This window comes from Hyla sarda, chromosome 3 (genome assembly GCF_029499605.1).
Source record: "Hyla sarda isolate aHylSar1 chromosome 3, aHylSar1.hap1, whole genome shotgun sequence".
Taxonomy (NCBI): Eukaryota; Metazoa; Chordata; class Amphibia; order Anura; family Hylidae; genus Hyla; species Hyla sarda.
In genome coordinates this window covers 141525099-141545072 of record NC_079191.1, presented here as the reverse complement: position 1 = coordinate 141545072, position 19974 = coordinate 141525099, and the positions used below count along the sequence as shown (strand labels likewise).

The window sequence follows — 19974 nt, the reverse complement described above, 5'->3', positions numbered from 1 at the left end:
CTCTGTTTTAGAGCTGTGTATTTTCCAGCTGTGTGCCTCCAGCTCTTGCAAAATTACAAAGGATGTGTGGGCATGCTGGGAGTTGTAGTTTTGAAACAGCTAAAGGCAACACTGCTCTAACACAGTGCTTTATAAACACTGCAGCTCCAGCTGTTGCAATGCAAAACTACAACTCCCAGCATGCTTGAACAGCCAAAGCTTTCTCTGACCCCAGAATGACAAAGAAGATGATCAGACATTCAGGAGTCTGTGAAAGCTGAAAGACACACCGTGACAGCTATGCTAGGAACAGATAGAAAATGAATGCATAAAAACTACTGTGCAGTGATTTGCAGACTGCCAGGCTTTTCCCAGATGAGTCATCCACAGTGAGGGAGAGAGTTGGACACGCCCCCTCAGAAGGCAAGAACACAAAGCAAGTGAGCAACATATAAATGCTATTTGTTATGGATATATAGTTTCTAGACACATAAAAATGATATGCACATGATCAGGATTAGGTAATGAGTAACATATCCATGGCTGAAGAAAGAAATCCTGGAATACCCTTTAGAGTAGGGTCACATGTAGCGTAAACGCTGCGTATTTGACGCACAAACGCATTTCTTAGCTAGCTAAGTCTATTATTGTAATAATAAACACCCATATACTTTGCTAGCACTGAAACAACCATGTGCGTCAAGTATGCAGCTTTTACGATACATGTAACCCTACCCTTAAGGGAAGCTATATATATCAGTGTAAATAAGGGGCTTTCGGTGCTTTACAAATAAAATGTGATGGAAGCAGCACATTATAGGAGACACCAGTACATGTTACAAACAAAAACAGGTGGTCCAGCACGTCAAAGAATGCAGCTTTATTTTAGAGAACAGCACACGTACAGGTAGATGTCAGACGCGTTTCGAGCGCATGCGCTCGAAAAGCATCTGACATCTACCTGTACGTGTGCTGTTATCTAAAATAAAGCTGCATTCTTTGACATGCTGGACCACCTGTGTTTGTTTGTTCCATGGAGTGTGCCTGGCCGGGAACGGGTCTGAGCACCAATCTGGGAGAGGAGAGCTGAATCTTGCATTCTCTTTACTGGTACATGTTGCCTGTGGGGCTTGGTCAATTCCTCCCCCATATAAAAGCAGCTAGGAAGAAGGAGGGCAACAGCACTACAGAGAGGAAATAACCTTGTTGACAACCTTTGTAAGGCATCCAAATAATATGTCCCACATATTAAAAAGGGCATTTTTATATTGTCAATTAAAAACTTACCAACAAAGTAGTCCACCCTGTGCCCCATCATGTTGGTAGACTTTGATGGGCAGTTGAAGCGAAGGTACTTCGCAATCGCCTTTTCATCTTTGGTCGGCTCACCTACCTCCTGTGGAGCAAAATAAAGTCTGTTACACTACATTCTTCACAGGTATATACAGGGTATACATTGGCATGCTGACACACCGATACATCCTCATGACGGCATTAATATTGACTGCATTCAGATAATGTCTTGATAATGAATACTTTTATATGTGCAGGACCCAAAAGTGTGGTGTATTGCACTTCGGAGCACCACACACACACACACACAGTACATCACGGAATACAACGTTCGCCTGTAACCTAAATGTGAACTGAGCCTTATATGTACCGAAATACAAATCACCAGAAATACTTACAAAACTAGCTTATGTATGGGCACTTGGGACACTTTGCTGCACTGCAGCAGTTTGGGTATGCAAGATCAATACTGTCAAAAATACAAATGACACCAACAGCGAATGGAGTACAGGAGAAGAAAGCTGCAAATCTTCACACACAGGACCCTCAACCACTTTCCTGGAGTGAGTTGGTGATGTCTAGGTTTCTTCCTGTTCATGAAACCATCTGTACCTGTGCAGAGGAAATCTGGTGCAGTTGCCCATGGCAACCAATCGGTGAGAAAAAAAATATATATGAGAGAACTGATTGGTTGTCATGGGCAACTGCTCCACTTTTGCTCTGCACAGGATTTGATAAATCTCCCTATATGTGTACTGAATGAGGAGAGATTGAGCTGTTGCCAGACATCTGCTGTCAGGGAAAAGTTTGGAGACTTAGGCTATGATCACACTACAGAATGTCCGCACGGAAAATCTCTGTGCCAACATAATATGCCGGCACTAGGACCCCACAGGAATGCGCCGTCTCACAGATGGCTATGCATTCCATGTGGTGTCCGCAGGAATAATGAACAGGTTCATTGTTTCTGTAGACATGGAAAACGGAATTTCCATGCCGGAAACATCTGGAACGGAAATTCCGCCGTGTGCACAGTGCAGCGGAATCCTGTTGAATTCAATGCTGCTGCGGAATTTAGGTGCGGACATTTTAAGCGGAATTTCATTAGGAAATTCAGACATGTGAACATGGCCTCAGGGGGAAATTTATCAAAACCTGTGCGGAAGAAAAGTTGACCAGTTGCCCCCCACACTATACACTGTGTAATAGTGTGGGTGAACAGAAGACCGATGAGAGGGTCACTGGCACCTATATGTACCACGGACTCCGAAGATCTTCTTCCATCTTCAGTGAATTGTGCGCTGGAGGCGGGCCGGCTGGCTTAATATGAACATTCATTGCTGCGCGTCAGGTGAGTGCTGCGCCGACTGAACACTCACGTGACCCGTGACACTGAGTATTCTAATTGAGCCGGCGGGCCCTGAAGATGGATGCCAATCTACGGTGGGATGGATCTCCGGAGTGCAGGTACGTATTTAATCCATTAAAGGGGTTGTGCACTGCCCTGCAGTTTGGAGCTCCGCTTAGTGTGGGTAAACAGATGACTGTTTTCCTTTAATACACATTAGGAAGGAGACTTATCAAGCTCCGTAGTAGATTTTTCTTGCGTAAAAAGGTTGCACGTACCTGCGCATGTGCGACTTTTCTATACATGCTCTATACATTTTGCTTATTCCAAAGCACATATCTGAAATCTGCTCACATAGTCATTTTTTTTTTACTTTGCAGTGGTCATGTATTTATCAAATGTGATAGTCGCTATTTATGAAGAAAATGTATGTCCCATATGTATTCCAGGTCCACCCTGGCTTACAGAAAGTGCATACGTCCTCAGAAAAGGACATTAACACCCACTTCAACAACTGTTCTTGTTCTGCATCAGGAAACCAAGCTACTACATTAATGTTAAAGGACAACTGTAGTGCTAGACTTTTATATATCCCTGTGCACAGGCCTCAAAAATAAACAAAATAAACTTTAACTCACCTTCCTATGTTCCCCCGTTGGTCCGGCACAGGCCTCACGGTCCAGCGGTGCAAACCTCGTTCAACTTCCTGGGGATGGGGACGCCGCAGAGCTGTCGGCATATCACCAGCCGCAGCGATGTCCCACCCCGGCCGGTGATAGACTGAGAGCACTGTCATGTAAGAAGCCGGCTAGAACTGGACTTCACCGCGCATGTCAGGAAGCGGCACATGCGCAGTGAATACCAGTTAGGAGCGGCAAAGAGAGGGAGAGCTGGAGGGAGGGGGGATGAATATTCATAAGTGGCACTGATGTCAGTGCCAGTTACAGCCACATTTCCAGATATAATAAAACTAAGATTGCAGCCAAATGGCCAGACAGATCCGGCCAAGGTAGGGATCGTAGGAATCAGCGTCTCCCGCACTATCCATCAGTACCTGTGATTAGTGCGGGAGCAAACATGTGACAGTTTTCCTTTAAAAAAAAAAAAAAATGGCATATAAAAGCCATACGGTTGAAAAGAATGATGAATCTCCTTCTAGATGGTTGGCTGCAGGCAATGTCTGATCGACAGGTCAAAAGTTATTTTTAATGACAGTAATGCAGTAAAGCATGTGCCCTATCCAGCGTCCTAAATAGTCCATCACCCACACCGCATCCAGTCCACTCTGCTGCCCACGCCTGGTTTCACATGAGAATATGGACTGATTTTTTGTCTGTATTATAAGTGCAAGTCCCATCAACATTGATCAGTGTAATGCTGTCCGTTCAGGTCATCAGATCTGTGGTCAGACCGGGACATGCAGCCAAAATACAGGCACAAAATGCATCCATATCGCCCCTGTGTGATACTAACCTCACCCTCCAGGATAACGTCTTAGGAAAGCGTTCACAAGGATGACCCGCTGATGGGAAACATACTGGGCTCACACACCTGCTGTATACACATCTGATAACCAATCATAGGCCGTAGCACTAGACGGATAAGGGTGAACGTTCAGCTGTTTTATTCCCAGTTGTAAGTGTATGCTGAACTGTACTGCGCTGCGGACTATGTCATCGCTACACAACAAAAGATTAACAGAATTAAGGCTGCGTTTACCCAGTCCATTCTCTGTATATATCACCATCCAGTTACCAAGGGGATCACAGCGAAGGATCTTTATCAGTCCCCACAGAGCAGTGTTTTTTTAAATTTATTTTTAACCGTGTGCCTCCAGCTGTTGCATAACTACAAATCCCAACACAGCTCCACCCGTTGTGATGTCACGCTCCGCCCCGTCAATGCAAGCCTATGGGAGGGGGAGTGACAGCTGTCACGGCCCCTCCCATTGGCTTGCATTGAGGGGGCGAAAGCGTGACGTCACACGGGGCGGAGCCGTGACCTCACAATACTCCGGTCTTGTGATCGACAGTCATCAGACCCGGAGCAAACACGCTCCGGGGGCTGATGGTAACGGGGTGCTGTATGAAAGATCACGGGGGTCCCCAGCAGCGGGACCCCCACGATCAGGTATCTTACGCCCTATCCTTTGGATAGGGGATAAGATGTCTTAGCGCCGGAGTACCCCTTTAATGGCTTGTTCTTCAATGAAAAGTAAGGCCAATTCCCACAACAGAATTTCGGAAATTCTGCTGCCTGAAGGTAAAATGCAGGTGAATGGGTTTTTTGTTAACCCATTTACACTGCAGAATTTTCAGGGCGGACTTTCCAACAGAAAATTCTGAACAAATAATTCCACCAGAACATTAAAAGGGGTTCTCCACTGGAATCAACTAGTGACAGAAAGTTACACAGATATGTAAATTACTACTATTTAAAAATCTTAATCCTTCCAGTACTTATCAGCTGCTGAATGCTCCAGAGGAAGTTCTTTTCTTTTTGAATTTCTTTTCAGTCTGACCACAGTGCTCTCTGCTGACACCTCTGTCCATGTCAGGAACTGTCCAGAGTACAAGCAAATCCCCATAGCAAACCTCTACTGCTCTGGCCAGTTCCTAAAATGCACTGTGGACAGACAGAAAGGAAATTCAAAAAGAAAAGAACTTCCTGTGGAGCATATAGCAGCCGATAAGTACTGGAAGGATTAAGATTTTTAAATAGAAGTAATTTACAAATCTGTTTACCTTTCTGGCACCAGTTTATTTTAAAAAAAAAATTATGTTTTCTAATGGAGTACCCCTTTTAACCTGCTCAATGTTCTGGTGGAATCCGCGCCGCAGACATTGCCGGGACAGCAATGTCCGTACGGTCCTAGTACCTAGAATCTCCAGCCGGAAATTTTGCGGCCGCAGATTCTCCAGTGTGAACCAGGCCTGAGCCATCCAATAGATGGTGCAAACAGACCTGTCAATCTAAAAATACACCAGATTATCATACGGCCTGAGCCAGATAAATCTGGGGCATTCTCAGACTGTCTAGTCTAAGTTTACACTGTCTAAGAATTACAGTTTTTATTAGACATCCAGAACAGAGATTATTGAAGATATCCTGGTAGTTTTTTTTTCTTCTTACTACATCATGCGTGAAGACTGAGGTTTAAATTAGGGATCGACCGATTATTGGTATGGCTGATATTATCGGCCGATAATCACGATTTTGGGCATTATCGGTATCGGCAATTATCTTGCCGATAATGCCCCGCCCGCCGCACCGTACCCCCGACCCACCCTCAGAACTTAGGATGTCATTTTTAAGGCAAGACAGAGCTGGTATGAATTTGCGCATCTTTTGAATGTTTTGCACATTATTGTACCTTTTTTTAAAAAAAGACGCAGTAAATAAACCTCAAAGTTGACTATTGGGAAATTGCGGATAATTTGTGCGCAAAAACTAACCACCAAATTTCAGTCAATGAAGTGCCAGGAAGGCAGCTGCGCGATTTGTCAGTAAAATTCATTTTCGTATCCTGTGCCGATTTTTTATGCGCAGGATTTGAAGCTGCTCAATGTGAACTAAATGACTGAACACAGCTTGATATCCTGCACAGGATACCGTATGTGTGAATACACCCTCCACTTATAAATTAGGGCGTCTGTGACTGGATAGACACCATGACAGAGACCCTCCGCGGTCAATAGGTCCATTAGGCACTGTGAGGCTCTATTGCAGGGTTTTCCAACCTGGGTGCCTCCAGCTGTTGCAAAACTACAACTCCCAGCATGCCCGGACAGCCTTCGGCTGTCCGGGCATGCTGGGAGTTGTAGTTTTGCAACAGCTGGAGGCACCCAGGTTGGGAAACACTGGTCTATTGTGTGCTGGATCAATGGCAGTATGACTGATGCCTTCATATATGGCTCCTGTACAATAATATAACAGTATATGGTATTCTGAAGAATAGAGGCCTAGATTAGAGATGAGCGCATTGACAGTAAATTCAATTCGTCACGAACTTCTCGGCTCGGCAGTTAATGACTTATCCTGCATAAATGAATTCAGCTTTCAGGTGCTCCGGTGGGCTGGAGACTCTTCCCTAGGACTGTATCCACCTTTTCCAGCACACCGGAGCACCTGAAAGCTGAACTAATATATGCAGGATAAGTCATCAACTGCCGAGCCGAGAAGTTTGCGACGAATCGAATTTACTGTAAATTCGCTCATCTCTAGCCTAGATGACTAGACTGCAATATTTATAGGATTAGGCCCCTTTCACACTACAGGTATCATCCTGCTTTTTTACTGCTGTTATTTTACAATAAGGGATGGAAAAAAAACCTGATGCAATAACTGGTAATAATGGATGATAACTGTTGACCATCATCCGTTATGATTAAAGGGGTACTCCTGTGGAAAACTTTTTTTTTTTTTTTTTTAAATCAACTGGTGCCAGAAAGGTAAACAGATTTGTAAATCACTTCTATTAAAAAAAATCTTAATCCTTCCAGTACTTTTTAGGGGCTGTATACTAAAGAGAAATCCAAAAAAGAAATGCATTTCCTCTGATGTCCTGGCCACAGTGCTCTCTGCTGTCCATTTTAGGAACTGTCCAGTGCAGCATATGTTTGCTATGGGGATTTTCTTCTTCTCTGGTCAGTACCTAAAATGGACAGCAGAGGTCAACAGAGAGCACTGTGGTCATGACATCAGGGGAAATGCATTTTTTGGGGGGATTTCTCTTTGGTATACAGTCCCTAAAAAGTACTGGAAGGATTAAGATTTTTTAATAGAAGTGATTTACAAATCTGTTTAACTTTCTGGAGCCAGTTGATTTAAAAAAAAAAAGTTTTCCATGGGAGTACCCCTTTAATGTTTTTTTTCTTAAAAAACCTGATGTTCATCCATTATCGTCTGTTAGTTCCATTTTTATCATGTTTTTAACCCTTTTTATGTAAAGCTGTACTTAGCATGCTAGTATGCTGAGCATAACAATGTTAAAAAAAGCAGACAAAAACTGATGACTGATGATAACGGATGTATTTTTTTGAACATCCGGTTCCCATAGACTCCAATGTTAAATTTTAACGTCCGGTTTTTCACCATTTTTTTTTTTGCCAGATCAAAAATTGGTGCCGGCAATAATAATGGACATGCCTGATGCAAAAGGATGTTCACAAAACATCCCATTGACATGAATAGGATTTTTTGCAGGCCGTTTTCAGGACTATTTGCTGGGAGTAATAACAGAGGTTTCTTTTTTTTTACAGGATGATACCTGTAGTGTGAAAGGGGCCTTAAAGGGGTACTCCAGCGCTTAGAAATCTTATCCCCTATCCAAAGGATAGGGGATAACATACCTGATTGCGAGGGTCCCGCCCCCCTCCATAGGCTTGCATTGAGGGGGTGGAACATGACACACACCGGGGGGGGGATTTGCAAGTTACGCCTACTAAAAAATCTTAATCCTTCAAGTACTTATCAGCTACTGTATACTACAGAGAAGGCTGAGTTCTTTTCAGTCTGACCACAGTGCTCTCTGCTGACACCTCTGTCTGTCAGGAACTGTCCAGAGCAGGAGAGGTTTGCTGTGGGGACAATTTTTGATATGGACAGAGGTGTCAGCAGAGAGCTCTGTGGTCAGACTGAAAAGAACAACTCAACTTCATCTGTAGAATACAGCAGCTGATAAATACTGGAAGGGTTAAGATGTTTTAATAATCTGTTCAAATCTGTTTAACTTTCTGGCACCAAGTGATTTGAAAAAAATTGAGGAGTACCCCTTTATGGCTAAGTTCACATCTTTTTTTGCACTGAATGGCCCCAAAAGTGAGTCGAAGCATAACGGACTCCATCGGGTCCCGATGGATTCCATTGACTTGAGGTAAGTCGGTAGAGATGAGCGAACTTACAGTAAATTTGATTTGTCACGAACTTCTCGGCTCGGCAGTTGATGACTTATCCTGCATAAATTAGTTCAGCCTTCAGGTGCTCCGGTGGGCTGGAAAAGGTGGATACAGTCCCAGGAAAGAGTCTCCAGCCCACCGGAGCACCGGAAAGCTGAACTAATTTATGCAGGAAAAGTCATCAACTGCCGAGCCGAGAAGTTTGTGACGAATCGAATTTACTGTAAGTTCGCTCATATCTATAAGTCGGGGGATCTGGTAATTTACTGTAGTGAAGTTTTCGCCGCTAAACTGTCGATGGAACTCCGTATAACGGAGCCTGATGGCAATGTGAACAAGCCCTTAGGTGTCAACTGGGTGTTACCATTCCCCTTGAGTCAAGGGGTGTGTCCTTACAGCAGTGTTTCCCAACCAGGGTGCCTCCAGCTGTTGCTAAACTACAACTCCCAGCATGCCCGGTGAGCACTGCTTGCACATGGTCAGAGTTGGTAAGAACACAGCCCTAACTAGTAACCCCCACTTGGCAGTGTATCCCAGTGTTTTCCAAACAGTGTGTCTCCAGCTGTTGTGACCCTACTGCTGGTGGTGGCACACTGCTTTGAAAACACTGCTGTATTGATAGATTTCCAGGAGCATGAAGAGAGATAATCAATCCAATGAGATGTCTGGAGAGCTGAATGATCCTAAGACATGGAGGTATGTTCTTATATAAGTGTGTGTACAGTGTCCTATAGAGACCCCTTGTACAGCGCCCCATCTGAATCATTGTCCCACAGGATGCCAGCAGGGCTGACGGGCATAATACCCCACATAGAGGAGGCTAACATACAGATGTGTCAGGGGCTGGGGTAGACCCCCATATGACAGGATGGGCAGCCATACCGGCTAGAAGAAGAGTTGTGAGAGCGTGAAACAGTCTGTCCCGGTTACATCCCCCGCCTCCACTATTGCACCTGTTTGTCACGAGTGATTTGCATCAATAAAGCCTCATTGAACGGTGAGTGCTGTCCTGTCCTCTGTATCTATATTACATTGTTTACTTTTACGGACATTGCGCTTCCATTATCAACCTTTTTCTGGTGTTGTCATCGCACTCCACTAATGTATACATCCAGATAGTCTTAGTCCTGTCAGTGCCGGACCTACTTACCTTCTTCTATACAACACATCTAGGAACAGTGCCAGCATCCATGGGCAGCACAGGGCACCTAGGGGCAGTATCCACATCGATGGGCAGCACAGGGCACCTAGGGGCAGTATCCGCATAGATGGGCAGCACAGGGCACCTAGGGGCAGTATCCACATCGATGGGCAGCACAGGCACCTGAGGGCAGTATTCGCATCCATCAGCAGCACAGGGCACCTAAGTGTAGTAACAGCTTCCATGGGCAGCACGGGGCACCTATGGGCAGCAATGCCATCCATGGCCAGCATGGGGCACCTGTGGGCAGCACTGCCATCCGTCAACAGAACAAGGACACATATGGGCAGCACTGCCATCCATCCATGGGCAGTACGGGGCACCTATGGGCAGCAATGCCATCCATGGCCAGCATGGGGCACCTATGGGCAGCACTGCCATCCACGGACAGCACAAGGACACCTATGGGCAGCATTGCCATCCATGGGCAGCACAGGGCACCTATGAGTAGCACTGCCATCCATGGGCAGCACAGGGCACCTATGAGTAGCACTGCCATCAATGGGTAGAACAAGGGCACCTATGGGCAGCACAGGGCACCCATAAGCAGCACTACCATCCATGGGCAGCACGGGGCACCTATGGGCAGCACTTCCATGCATGGGCAACACAGGGCACCCATGGGCAGCACTTCCATGCATGGGCAGCACGGGGCACCTATAAGTAGCACTACCATCCATGGGCAGCACTGCCATGCATGGGCAACACAGGGCACCACTACCATCCATGGGCAGCACAGGGCACCTATAAGCAGCACTACCATCCATGGGCAGCACGGGGCACCTATGGGCAGCACTGCCATGCATGGGCAACACAGGGCACCACTACCATCCATGGGCAGCACAGGGCACCTATAAGCAGCACTACCATCCATGGGCAACACAGGGCACCTATGGGCAGCACTACCATCCATGGGCAGCACAGGGCACCTATAAGCAGCACTACCATCCATGGGCAGCATGGGGCACATATAAGCAGCACTGCCATCCATGGGCAGCACAGGGCACATATAAGCAGCAATGCCATCCATGGGCAGCACAGGGCACATATATGCAGCACTGCCATCCATGGGCAGCACAGGGCACATATAAGCAGCACTGCCATCCATGGGCAGCACGGGGCACCTATGGGCAGCACTGCCATCCATGGGCAGCACGGGGCACCTATGGGCAGCACTACCATCCATGGGCAGCACAGGGCACATATAAGCAGCACTGCCATCCATGGGCAGCACAGGGCACATATAAGCAGCACTGCCATCCATGGGCAGCACGGGGCACCTATGGGCAGCACTACCATCCATGGGCAGCACAGGGCACATATAAGCAGCACTGCCATCCATGGGCAGCACGGGGCACCTATGGGCAGCACTACCATCCATGGGCAGCACGGGGCACCTATGGGCAGCACTACCATCCATGGGCAGCACAGGGCACATATAAGCAGCACTGCCATCCATGGGCAGCACGGGGCACCTATGGGCAGCACTACCATCCATGGGCAGCACGGGGCACCTATGGGCAGCACTGCCATCCATGGGCAGCACGGGGCACCTATGGGCAGCACTACCATCCATGGGCAGCACAGGGCACATATAAGCAGCACTGCCATCCATGGGCAGCACAGGGCACATATAAGCAGCAATGCCATCCATGGGCAGCACAGGGCACATATATGCAGCACTGCCATCCATGGGCAGCACGGGGCACCTATGGGCAGCACTACCATCCATGGGCAGCACGGGGCACCTATGGGCAGCACTACCATCCATGGGCAGCACAGGGCACATATAAGCAGCAATGCCATCCATGGGCAGCACGGGGCACCTATGGGCAGCACTGCCATGCATGGGCAACACAGGGCACCACTACCATCCATGGGCAGCACAGGGCACCTATAAGCAGCACTACCATCCATGGGCAACACAGGGCACCTATGGGCAGCACTACCATCCATGGGCAGCACAGGGCACCTATAAGCAGCACTACCATCCATGGGCAGCATGGGGCACATATAAGCAGCACTGCCATCCATGGGCAGCACAGGGCACATATAAGCAGCAATGCCATCCATGGGCAGCACAGGGCACATATATGCAGCACTGCCATCCATGGGCAGCACAGGGCACATATAAGCAGCACTGCCATCCATGGGCAGCACGGGGCACCTATGGGCAGCACTGCCATCCATGGGCAGCACGGGGCACCTATGGGCAGCACTACCATCCATGGGCAGCACAGGGCACATATAAGCAGCACTGCCATCCATGGGCAGCACAGGGCACATATAAGCAGCACTGCCATCCATGGGCAGCACGGGGCACCTATGGGCAGCACTACCATCCATGGGCAGCACAGGGCACATATAAGCAGCACTGCCATCCATGGGCAGCACAGGGCACATATAAGCAGCACTGCCATCCATGGGCAGCACGGGGCACCTATGGGCAGCACTACCATCCATGGGCAGCACAGGGCACATATAAGCAGCACTGCCATCCATGGGCAGCACGGGGCACCTATGGGCAGCACTACCATCCATGGGCAGCACGGGGCACCTATGGGCAGCACTACCATCCATGGGCAGCACAGGGCACATATAAGCAGCACTGCCATCCATGGGCAGCACGGGGCACCTATGGGCAGCACTACCATCCATGGGCAGCACGGGGCACCTATGGGCAGCACTGCCATCCATGGGCAGCACGGAGCACCTATGGGCAGCACTACCATCCATGGGCAGCACAGGGCACATATAAGCAGCACTGCCATCCATGGGCAGCACAGGGCACATATAAGCAGCAATGCCATCCATGGGCAGCACAGGGCACCTATGGGCAGCACTACCATCCATGGGCAGCACGGGGCACATATAAGCAGCAATGCCATCCATGGGCAGCACGGGGCCCCTATGGGCAGCATATGCCCCACACTAAGGAGACTGCCCCCGCACACAGGACACCCCGCAGAGCTCCGGACCCTCCAGATGTTCCCAGCTGCGGAGCCGCACAGAGGCCGCATCCAGGTACAGGCTTGTTGCGGCTTCTCCTCGACTTCCCCAGATGTGTGATCCCAAATAGTGATCCGGGCCTCCCACTGTGTCCGCCATAGTGATGGAGGGGGCCGGGGACCCCACACTCAGCCGCAGCCCAGGGTCAGGACAATCCCATCCTACACCCCCAGCCTGGAGTCACACACACTGCCCCCCGACATGCGAGCTCTCCCCCCGGATCTCGGTTACCTGGATCCGCTTCTTGTGTCTCCTCCGCTCCGCCATGTCTGCCCCGGCCTGTCTGGTGACGTGGAGGGGGCGGGTCTACTGAGCGTGCGCGGTCACAAGGGGGCAGAGTGCGCGTCCCCGGGGAATGGGGAAGGTGGTGGCAGTCGTGTGTGAACACTGCCAGAGAGCGGAACATATGCTACTGGTGCGGTGTTTTCCAATACATTTCTCTTCAGCTGTTACACAACTACGACTCCAAGCAGGGCCAGGCAGCATGTAAATGCAAGGAGTCGTAGTTCTCCAACAGCTGTAGAGCCGCAGGTTGGGAAACACCGTTGTAGAGGGAGGTGGCGATGTGCTGCCCCTACTGCCACTCACCGAAACAGCCCCTATAGTGTCCATACTGATTGTTAACCCTTTGATAGAGTTTTAAGTTGGTTTGAGCTTTTTTCCAGTTCTTAGGTTTGTGTTTACTAACCAGGGTGCCTCCAGCTGTTGCAAAACTACAATTCCCAGCATGCCCGGACAGCCGAAGGCTGTCCGGGCACGCTGGGAGTTGTAGTTTTGCAACAGCTGGAGGCACCCTGGTTGGGAAATATTGTCTTAGGTTATCTAAGACCACGTTCACATGTCAAACGATTCTATAGCTGTGGTCTCCAAACTGACGCCCTTCAGCACGCTGGGAGTTGTAGTTTTGCAACAGCTGGAGGCACCCTGGTTGGGAAATATTGTCTTAGGTTATCTAAGACCACGTTCACATGTCAAACGATTCTATAGCTGTGGTCTCCAAACTGAGGCCCTTCAGCATGCTGGGAGTTGTAGTTTTGCAACATCTGGAGGGCCACATTTTGGATACAGATCAATAGACATTGCATTTATTTTTTATGTTTTTTTTTTTTGTCAAGCTCCATCAAGTTGCTAGGTCTGGGGCCCTGCCCATGTGTCTGGCATGGTGCTCCATTACAACCCATGGAGGGTTCCCAGGTAGAAATGCATCCAGCATTCCTATCCACTGAACTCGGGCCTAGTACTGTGCAGTATTTTCATGTCTCCAGAACGCTTCGTAACATAGGGGGAGATCCATCAAAACCTGTGTAAAGGGAAAGTTGTCCAGTTGCCCATAGCAACCAATCAGATCGCTTGTTACATTTTTCACAGGCCTTCCTAAAAATGAAAGAAGTTTTCATCTGCACAGGTTTTGATAAATCTCCCCCATAGTTCATAAGGTTGAAAAAAAGACCAGAGTCCATCAAGTTCAACCTATAACCCTAATGAGTCTTTACTGAGTTGATCCAGAGGAAGGCAAAAAACCCTCATACTGGAGGTAAAAATTCCTTCCCGACTCCAAATATGGCATCAGAATAAATCCCTGGATCAACCTTCTGTCCCTATAAATCTAGAATCCATAACCAAAAATGCATCCAGACCCCTTTTGAACTCTTTGACAGAGTTCACCATAACCACCTCCTCCGGGAGAGAGTTCCACATTCCCTAACGTCCTAACCAGTAGCACAGATGGGGGTATTCCACCCCCCGCGAACTGGTAGGACAGATGGAAGTTTTATTGAACCTAATTAAACAATCAGTAAGACACACCCACAACCCCCTGTATAAGTCATCCTCTGCCTCATTGTGTTTTTTTTCTGTCCTCCCGGACAGTGGGACAGATGGTGACCCCCTTACTCCTGTTGGAGGGGGTTTTTTTTTTCTTACTTGCAGTTCTGGGCTTAGTTTGCGCCCATCTGCTTCTATCCTCGGAGCCGCGACTCCAATCGCGGCCCCGGCCGTAAGTGCGTCAGCGGCGTCTGACGTCACTTCCTGTTTCTCTCTTTCGCTCCCGGCTCGTTTTTTTGCGCCGTTTTTGCCAATAATGCGGCGAAACCGAGCGAGGAGCCTCTTCTATAACCCTCTAACTAATAGGGTTCCTTTTCCTCCTGTTTTTTGTAAGACAGGATTTCTTTTTTCTGCAACTCCGCCTTGTGGGCGGAGTCTTGTTTGGCGCCAGCCAGGAGGATATTTAAACTCCCCCTAGGCTGCCATTCAGCCTCCTAGAGCGCAGAGCTGTTGGTACTTCCACAGTCCTGTCTTTTTGAGTCTAGTAGTGCATCCTTGCGGATACTACTGTTTCCCTATCTCTCTATCTTACCTGGTCTCTTGCTGAGAACTTTGGGTATTTTTATTATATTTTAGCTAGCCGCAATTTTTTCTTGCCGCTACATTATCTAATCACTCCTCTCATATTTACCTAGATATGTCGACCGAGGGCTCAGGGGATCGTGAAGGCTTGGCAAAAAGATCCGCCAAGCGCAAGCACCTCTCTTGCCATGACTGCAATACTCCCCTGGAGGATAATTATGAATTTTCCAGGTGCCCTCCTTGTAGGGCTAAGTCTCTACCTTCCCACCAGACTGAACCTACAGTCCAAGATATGTATGTGTGGGTCTCCTCTAACATGTCGGCTATGCAAGCCTCTATTGAGGAGCTGAAACACGTTGTCTCTCAGAAACGCGCCAGACCTTCTTCACCTCCCAGAATGGAGATGTCTGTGGATCAGGAGAGAGAAGATTCCAAGTCCTCCTCTTCGGATGAGGAGGTCACTGCATCTTATTTTTTTCCGCTGGAAAAGACCCAGCGTCTTCTGAGATCCACCCGGTCGGGGGACCAGGATGTTGATCCCGGGGAAGCCTCTACCTCCGCCTCTAAGGGACCTAGGGTCTTTAAAGCGGATGATACCCTTCTGTCCGTGCTTAGAACGGAATGGAAAAAACCAGAAAAGGGTCCGGTCTTAACTAAAAGATTTAAGACCATGTTTCCTATACAGGAATCTCAGCTTTCTTCCTGGGGCCCTGTCCCTAAGGTTGACATGGCAGTTGCCAAACTGTCCAAGAGGACAGTGGTCCCTGCTGAGGATGGGTCTTCCTTGCAGGATCCAATGGATCGGAAGGCTGACTGTGCCATGAGGCGCTCCTACTCCACTGCTTCTGCGTCTGCATCAGTGGCGATAGCTTGCTCTGAGGTAGCAAACTTTTTGAAGACCCGTCTTTCTAACATCCAGTCGGATTTGGACCAGGGGGTTCCTAGAGATGAAATTCTTTCATCCTTCAAGACGTCCAATCTGGCCGTTGATTTTTTGTGCGATGCTTCCACCCAGCATCTTAAATTGGCCTCCAAGTCTATGGCCCTGGCTTCCGCTGGACGACGTCCTCTATGGTTAAAACCTTGGAAGGTTGACAACTCTTCCAAGAACACCTTATGTGCTATGCCTTACGAACCCGGCATTCTTTTCGGAGCTGAGCTGGACCGCATTATGGAGGGACTTTCTGACAAGAAAGGCAAGTCCCTTCCTTATTCCTCCTTTCGTGGTCGAGGCCGGCGTTCTGGGGGCGGATCAGCCCCCCAGCCTAAGCCTCAGAGAGAATGGGGTAATCAACGCCGGGGCGGAAAACGCTCCCGTGGCTCCAAAGACAACAGAAAGCTCTGACTGCGGGCTTCTACGAAGCTCTGGGTTCCTTGCCGAGGTGACCTTTCCAGTTTCCCATCCTGCCCCCCAGATTCCAGTTGGTGGTCGTCTTCACCACTTTTCAAGCGCCTGGTCCCTCCACATTCAGGATCCTTGGGTCCTGAGATTAATCTCGGATGGTTATTCGATAGACCTCGAATCAATTCCCCCATCCAATTATGTGGAGACAAGAGTTTTTTCACCAATCAAACAGGGGGAGCTAGAAACCTACATTCTGGAATACATCCAGAAGAATGCCTTAGAGGAAGTTCCTCTTTCAGAGCGGGGGTCAGGAATTTATTCTCCAGTCTTCCTAGTTCCCAAGGTAACAGGAGACTGGCGGATGATTATAGATCTGAGATATCTCAATCAGTATGTGAAGCACAAACGCTTTCGTATGGAAACTATTCAATCTGTGGTCAACCTCATCTCGCCAGGGGATTACCTGGCTACTCTGGATCTAAAGGATGCTTACCTTCATATTCCTATTCATCCGGTATCCAGAAAGTATCTAAGGATCGCAGTTCAGGTAGGGGGAGTTCTAAAACACCTCCAGTTTGTAGCCCTCCCGTTTGGAATTTCTTCGGCCCCACACACATTTACCAAAGTGGTGGTAGCGGTAGTCGCTGCTCTAAGGCTCCAGGGGCTCAGCATCGTTCCCTACCTAGACGATTGGCTCCTCAGAGCTCCTTCTTCTGCGATCCCGTCCCAACATCTGCAACTAGCAGTATCCTTCCTTCACCAGTTAGGGTGGATAGTCAATTGGGCCAAATCCAATTTCCTCCCAACTACCTCAGTGAGGTTTCTCGGCTTCATAGTCGACTCAATCTCCATGACACTCTACCTCTCTCCCGAGAGGAAATCTCGGGTGCAGGAATCGGCCCTTTTTCTCTCTGTACCCCGGAGAGTTTCCATTCGCACTCTCATGCGGATGTTGGGACTTATGTCCGCTACCGTGGATGCGGTTCCTTGGGCTCTTCAGAGGTGCTCGCCACTTGGAATCTCAGGCCCTCGGGCCTAAACAAGTGCCACTCCCTGTCTTATCGAGTCAGGTCCTCTCTCAGATGGTGGTCTCACCTCGAGGACGGCAAGTCAATGATCCAACCTCCTTGGACCATACTTACTACCGACGCGTCCCTTGTAGGTTGGGGAGCGCATCTCTTGGATCTGTTAGTGCGGGGATCTTGGTCTCCTCAGGAGAGAGGGTTAACCTCCAATCTCCTCGAGATTCGAGCCATCAGATTAGCACTCCTCCACTTTGCTTCTCTTCTTCAAGGGAAAGCAGTAAAGATCCAATCCGACAGCATGACGGCTGTATTGTACATCAACAAGCAGGGAGGCACTCGATCACAAAGCCTCCTCAGAGAGGTGGGTCTGATCTTGGATTGGGCAGAGAGGAACCTAACCCACCTGTCGGCAGTTCACATTCGGGGATCTCTCAATGTGATCGCCGACCGCCTGAGCAGAGGACTTTCAACTGGAGAATGGTCTCTCCATCCAGAGATGTTCAAACAAATAATACTCAGGTGGGGTATGCCAGAAATAGATCTTATGGCAACAAGGTTCAACACCAAAGTGGTGAGATTTTGTTCCCTGTACAGGGAAGACAACCCAGTAGCAATCGATGCTCTCTCAATCCCATGGAGGTTCAGGCTGGCCTACATCTTCCCTCCAATTTCCTTGATCCCAAGGGTATTGATGAAAATCAGGCAGGACCAAGCCTCTGTCATAGCCATAATTCCATTTTGGCCCAAGAGAGCTTGGTTTACCCAACTCTTGCAAATGAGTCGGGGACAATTCTGGAGGCTTCCCCCAGAGCAAGCACTAGTGTCAGGGGACACTCACAGCTGCTCAAATCTTCAAATGTTCAACCTGACAGCCTGGAGGTTGACCAGTCCCTTCCACATCTAGAAGGGCTTTCTAGTGCGGTCTTGAATACCCTCTCGCATTCCAGAGCGGAGTCCACTAACAGAGCCTATAAAAGAATTTGGACAACTTTTCAGTCTTGGTGCTCCAAGAAACAACTACCTGGACAGAATCCAGCTGTTGCCACAATCCTCAACTTTCTCCAGGAGGGATTAGACAAGAATCTATCTCCTTCCACACTCAGAGTTCAGGTATCAGCCATCTCTGCCTTTCTCAATAAACCATTGTCTCAAGACCCACTAGTCAAAATATTCTTGAGGGGATCCTCAAGGTTAAAACCTACAATTATACAACCTGTCCCAGCATGGGACTTATCGATGGTGCTCAAGGGGTTAGCATCTCCCCCCTTTGAGCCCTTGGAGGAGGTGGACATGAAGTTTGTTACCATTAAAATAACTTTTTTACTGGCAATCACTTCAGCCAAAAGGATTGGGGAACTTCAAGCGCTCTCGGCACTTGAACCATATACTAAATTTTTGCCGGATCGAGTGTTACTCAGATTCATGCCATCCTTTATACCTAAGGTTCCATCATTCCAAAATATAAATCAAGTTATATCCCTGCCAGTATTTTCTCCTCCTCCATCCTCCAATGAAGATAGTTCTCTTCATTGCCTAGATATCTCGAGATGTCTCCAGATCTATATAAGAAGATCTTTGGAGTTTCGGAAGGATGAAAATCTGCTAATTCTCTTTTCAGGACCCAAAAGAGGTCTTAAAGCTTCAAAGCCCTCCATCAGTAGATAGGTAAAAGATGCCATTCGTATTTCCATGGTATCCCAAGGTAAGGAGCCTCCTGAGTTTGTAAAAGCTCATTCCACCAGGTCTGTATCTACCTCCTTTGCGGAAAGGAGTCTTGTTCCCTTGGAACATATATGCAAAGCTGCTTCCTGGAGTTCACTCTCCACATTTATCACCCACTACAGACTTGACAGTAGATTGGCCGATTTTTCCTCATTTGGACGGACAGTATTATCTGCCGTCAGGCATGAGAGCCCTCCCTCATAGGGTTTCTGCTTGCCATTTCCCCATCTGTGCTACTGGTTAGGACGTAAGGGAATCGTTAATTTCTAACGATAATTTGTTTTCCCTTACTCCTAACAGTAGCACAACTTTCCCTCCCTAGTTAAGTTATTTTCTTCTATTATTTACCTTTAGTTCTTCTTGTTACTACACAATGAGGCAGAGGATGACCCTCTTACTTATACAGGGGGTTGTGGGTGTGTCTTACTGATTGTTTAATTAGGTTCAATAAAACTTCCATCTGTCCTACCAGTTCGCGGGGGGTGGAATACCCCCATCTGTGCTACTGTTAGGACTAAGGGAAAACAAATTATCGTTAGAAATTAACGAATCTCACTGCTCTTACAGTAAAGAACCCCCGTCTGTGCTGCTGTAGAAACCTTCTTTCCTCTAGACGTAGAGGATGCCCCCTTGTTATAGATACAGTCCTGGGTATAAATAGATCATGGGAGAGATCTCTGTACTGTCCCCTGATATATTTATACAGTGACCCCCCCGACCTACCATGGCCCCGACATACGATAATTTCAGCATGCGACGGCCTCTGAGACCATCGCATCTTGAAGGCAGCATCAACATACGATGCTTTT

At 48.3% G+C, this 19974-nt stretch overlaps 1 protein-coding gene across 1 annotated transcript in view; it reads right to left on the bottom strand.

The window, feature by feature from the left end:
• Window positions 1-13079, bottom strand: part of SEC62 (SEC62 homolog, preprotein translocation factor) — a 39787-nt gene extending 26708 nt beyond the window's left edge. Inside the window, exons 1-2 of the mRNA XM_056565135.1 lie at window positions 12959-13079; window positions 1267-1375 (exon numbers count right to left, since the gene is read on the bottom strand). Coding sequence (XP_056421110.1) covers window positions 1267-1375; window positions 12959-12994 — 145 coding nt within the window. The 5' untranslated portion in view covers window positions 12995-13079. The remainder of the gene's footprint in view (window positions 1-1266; window positions 1376-12958) is intronic.
• Window positions 13080-19974: the final 6895 nt, after the last annotated feature.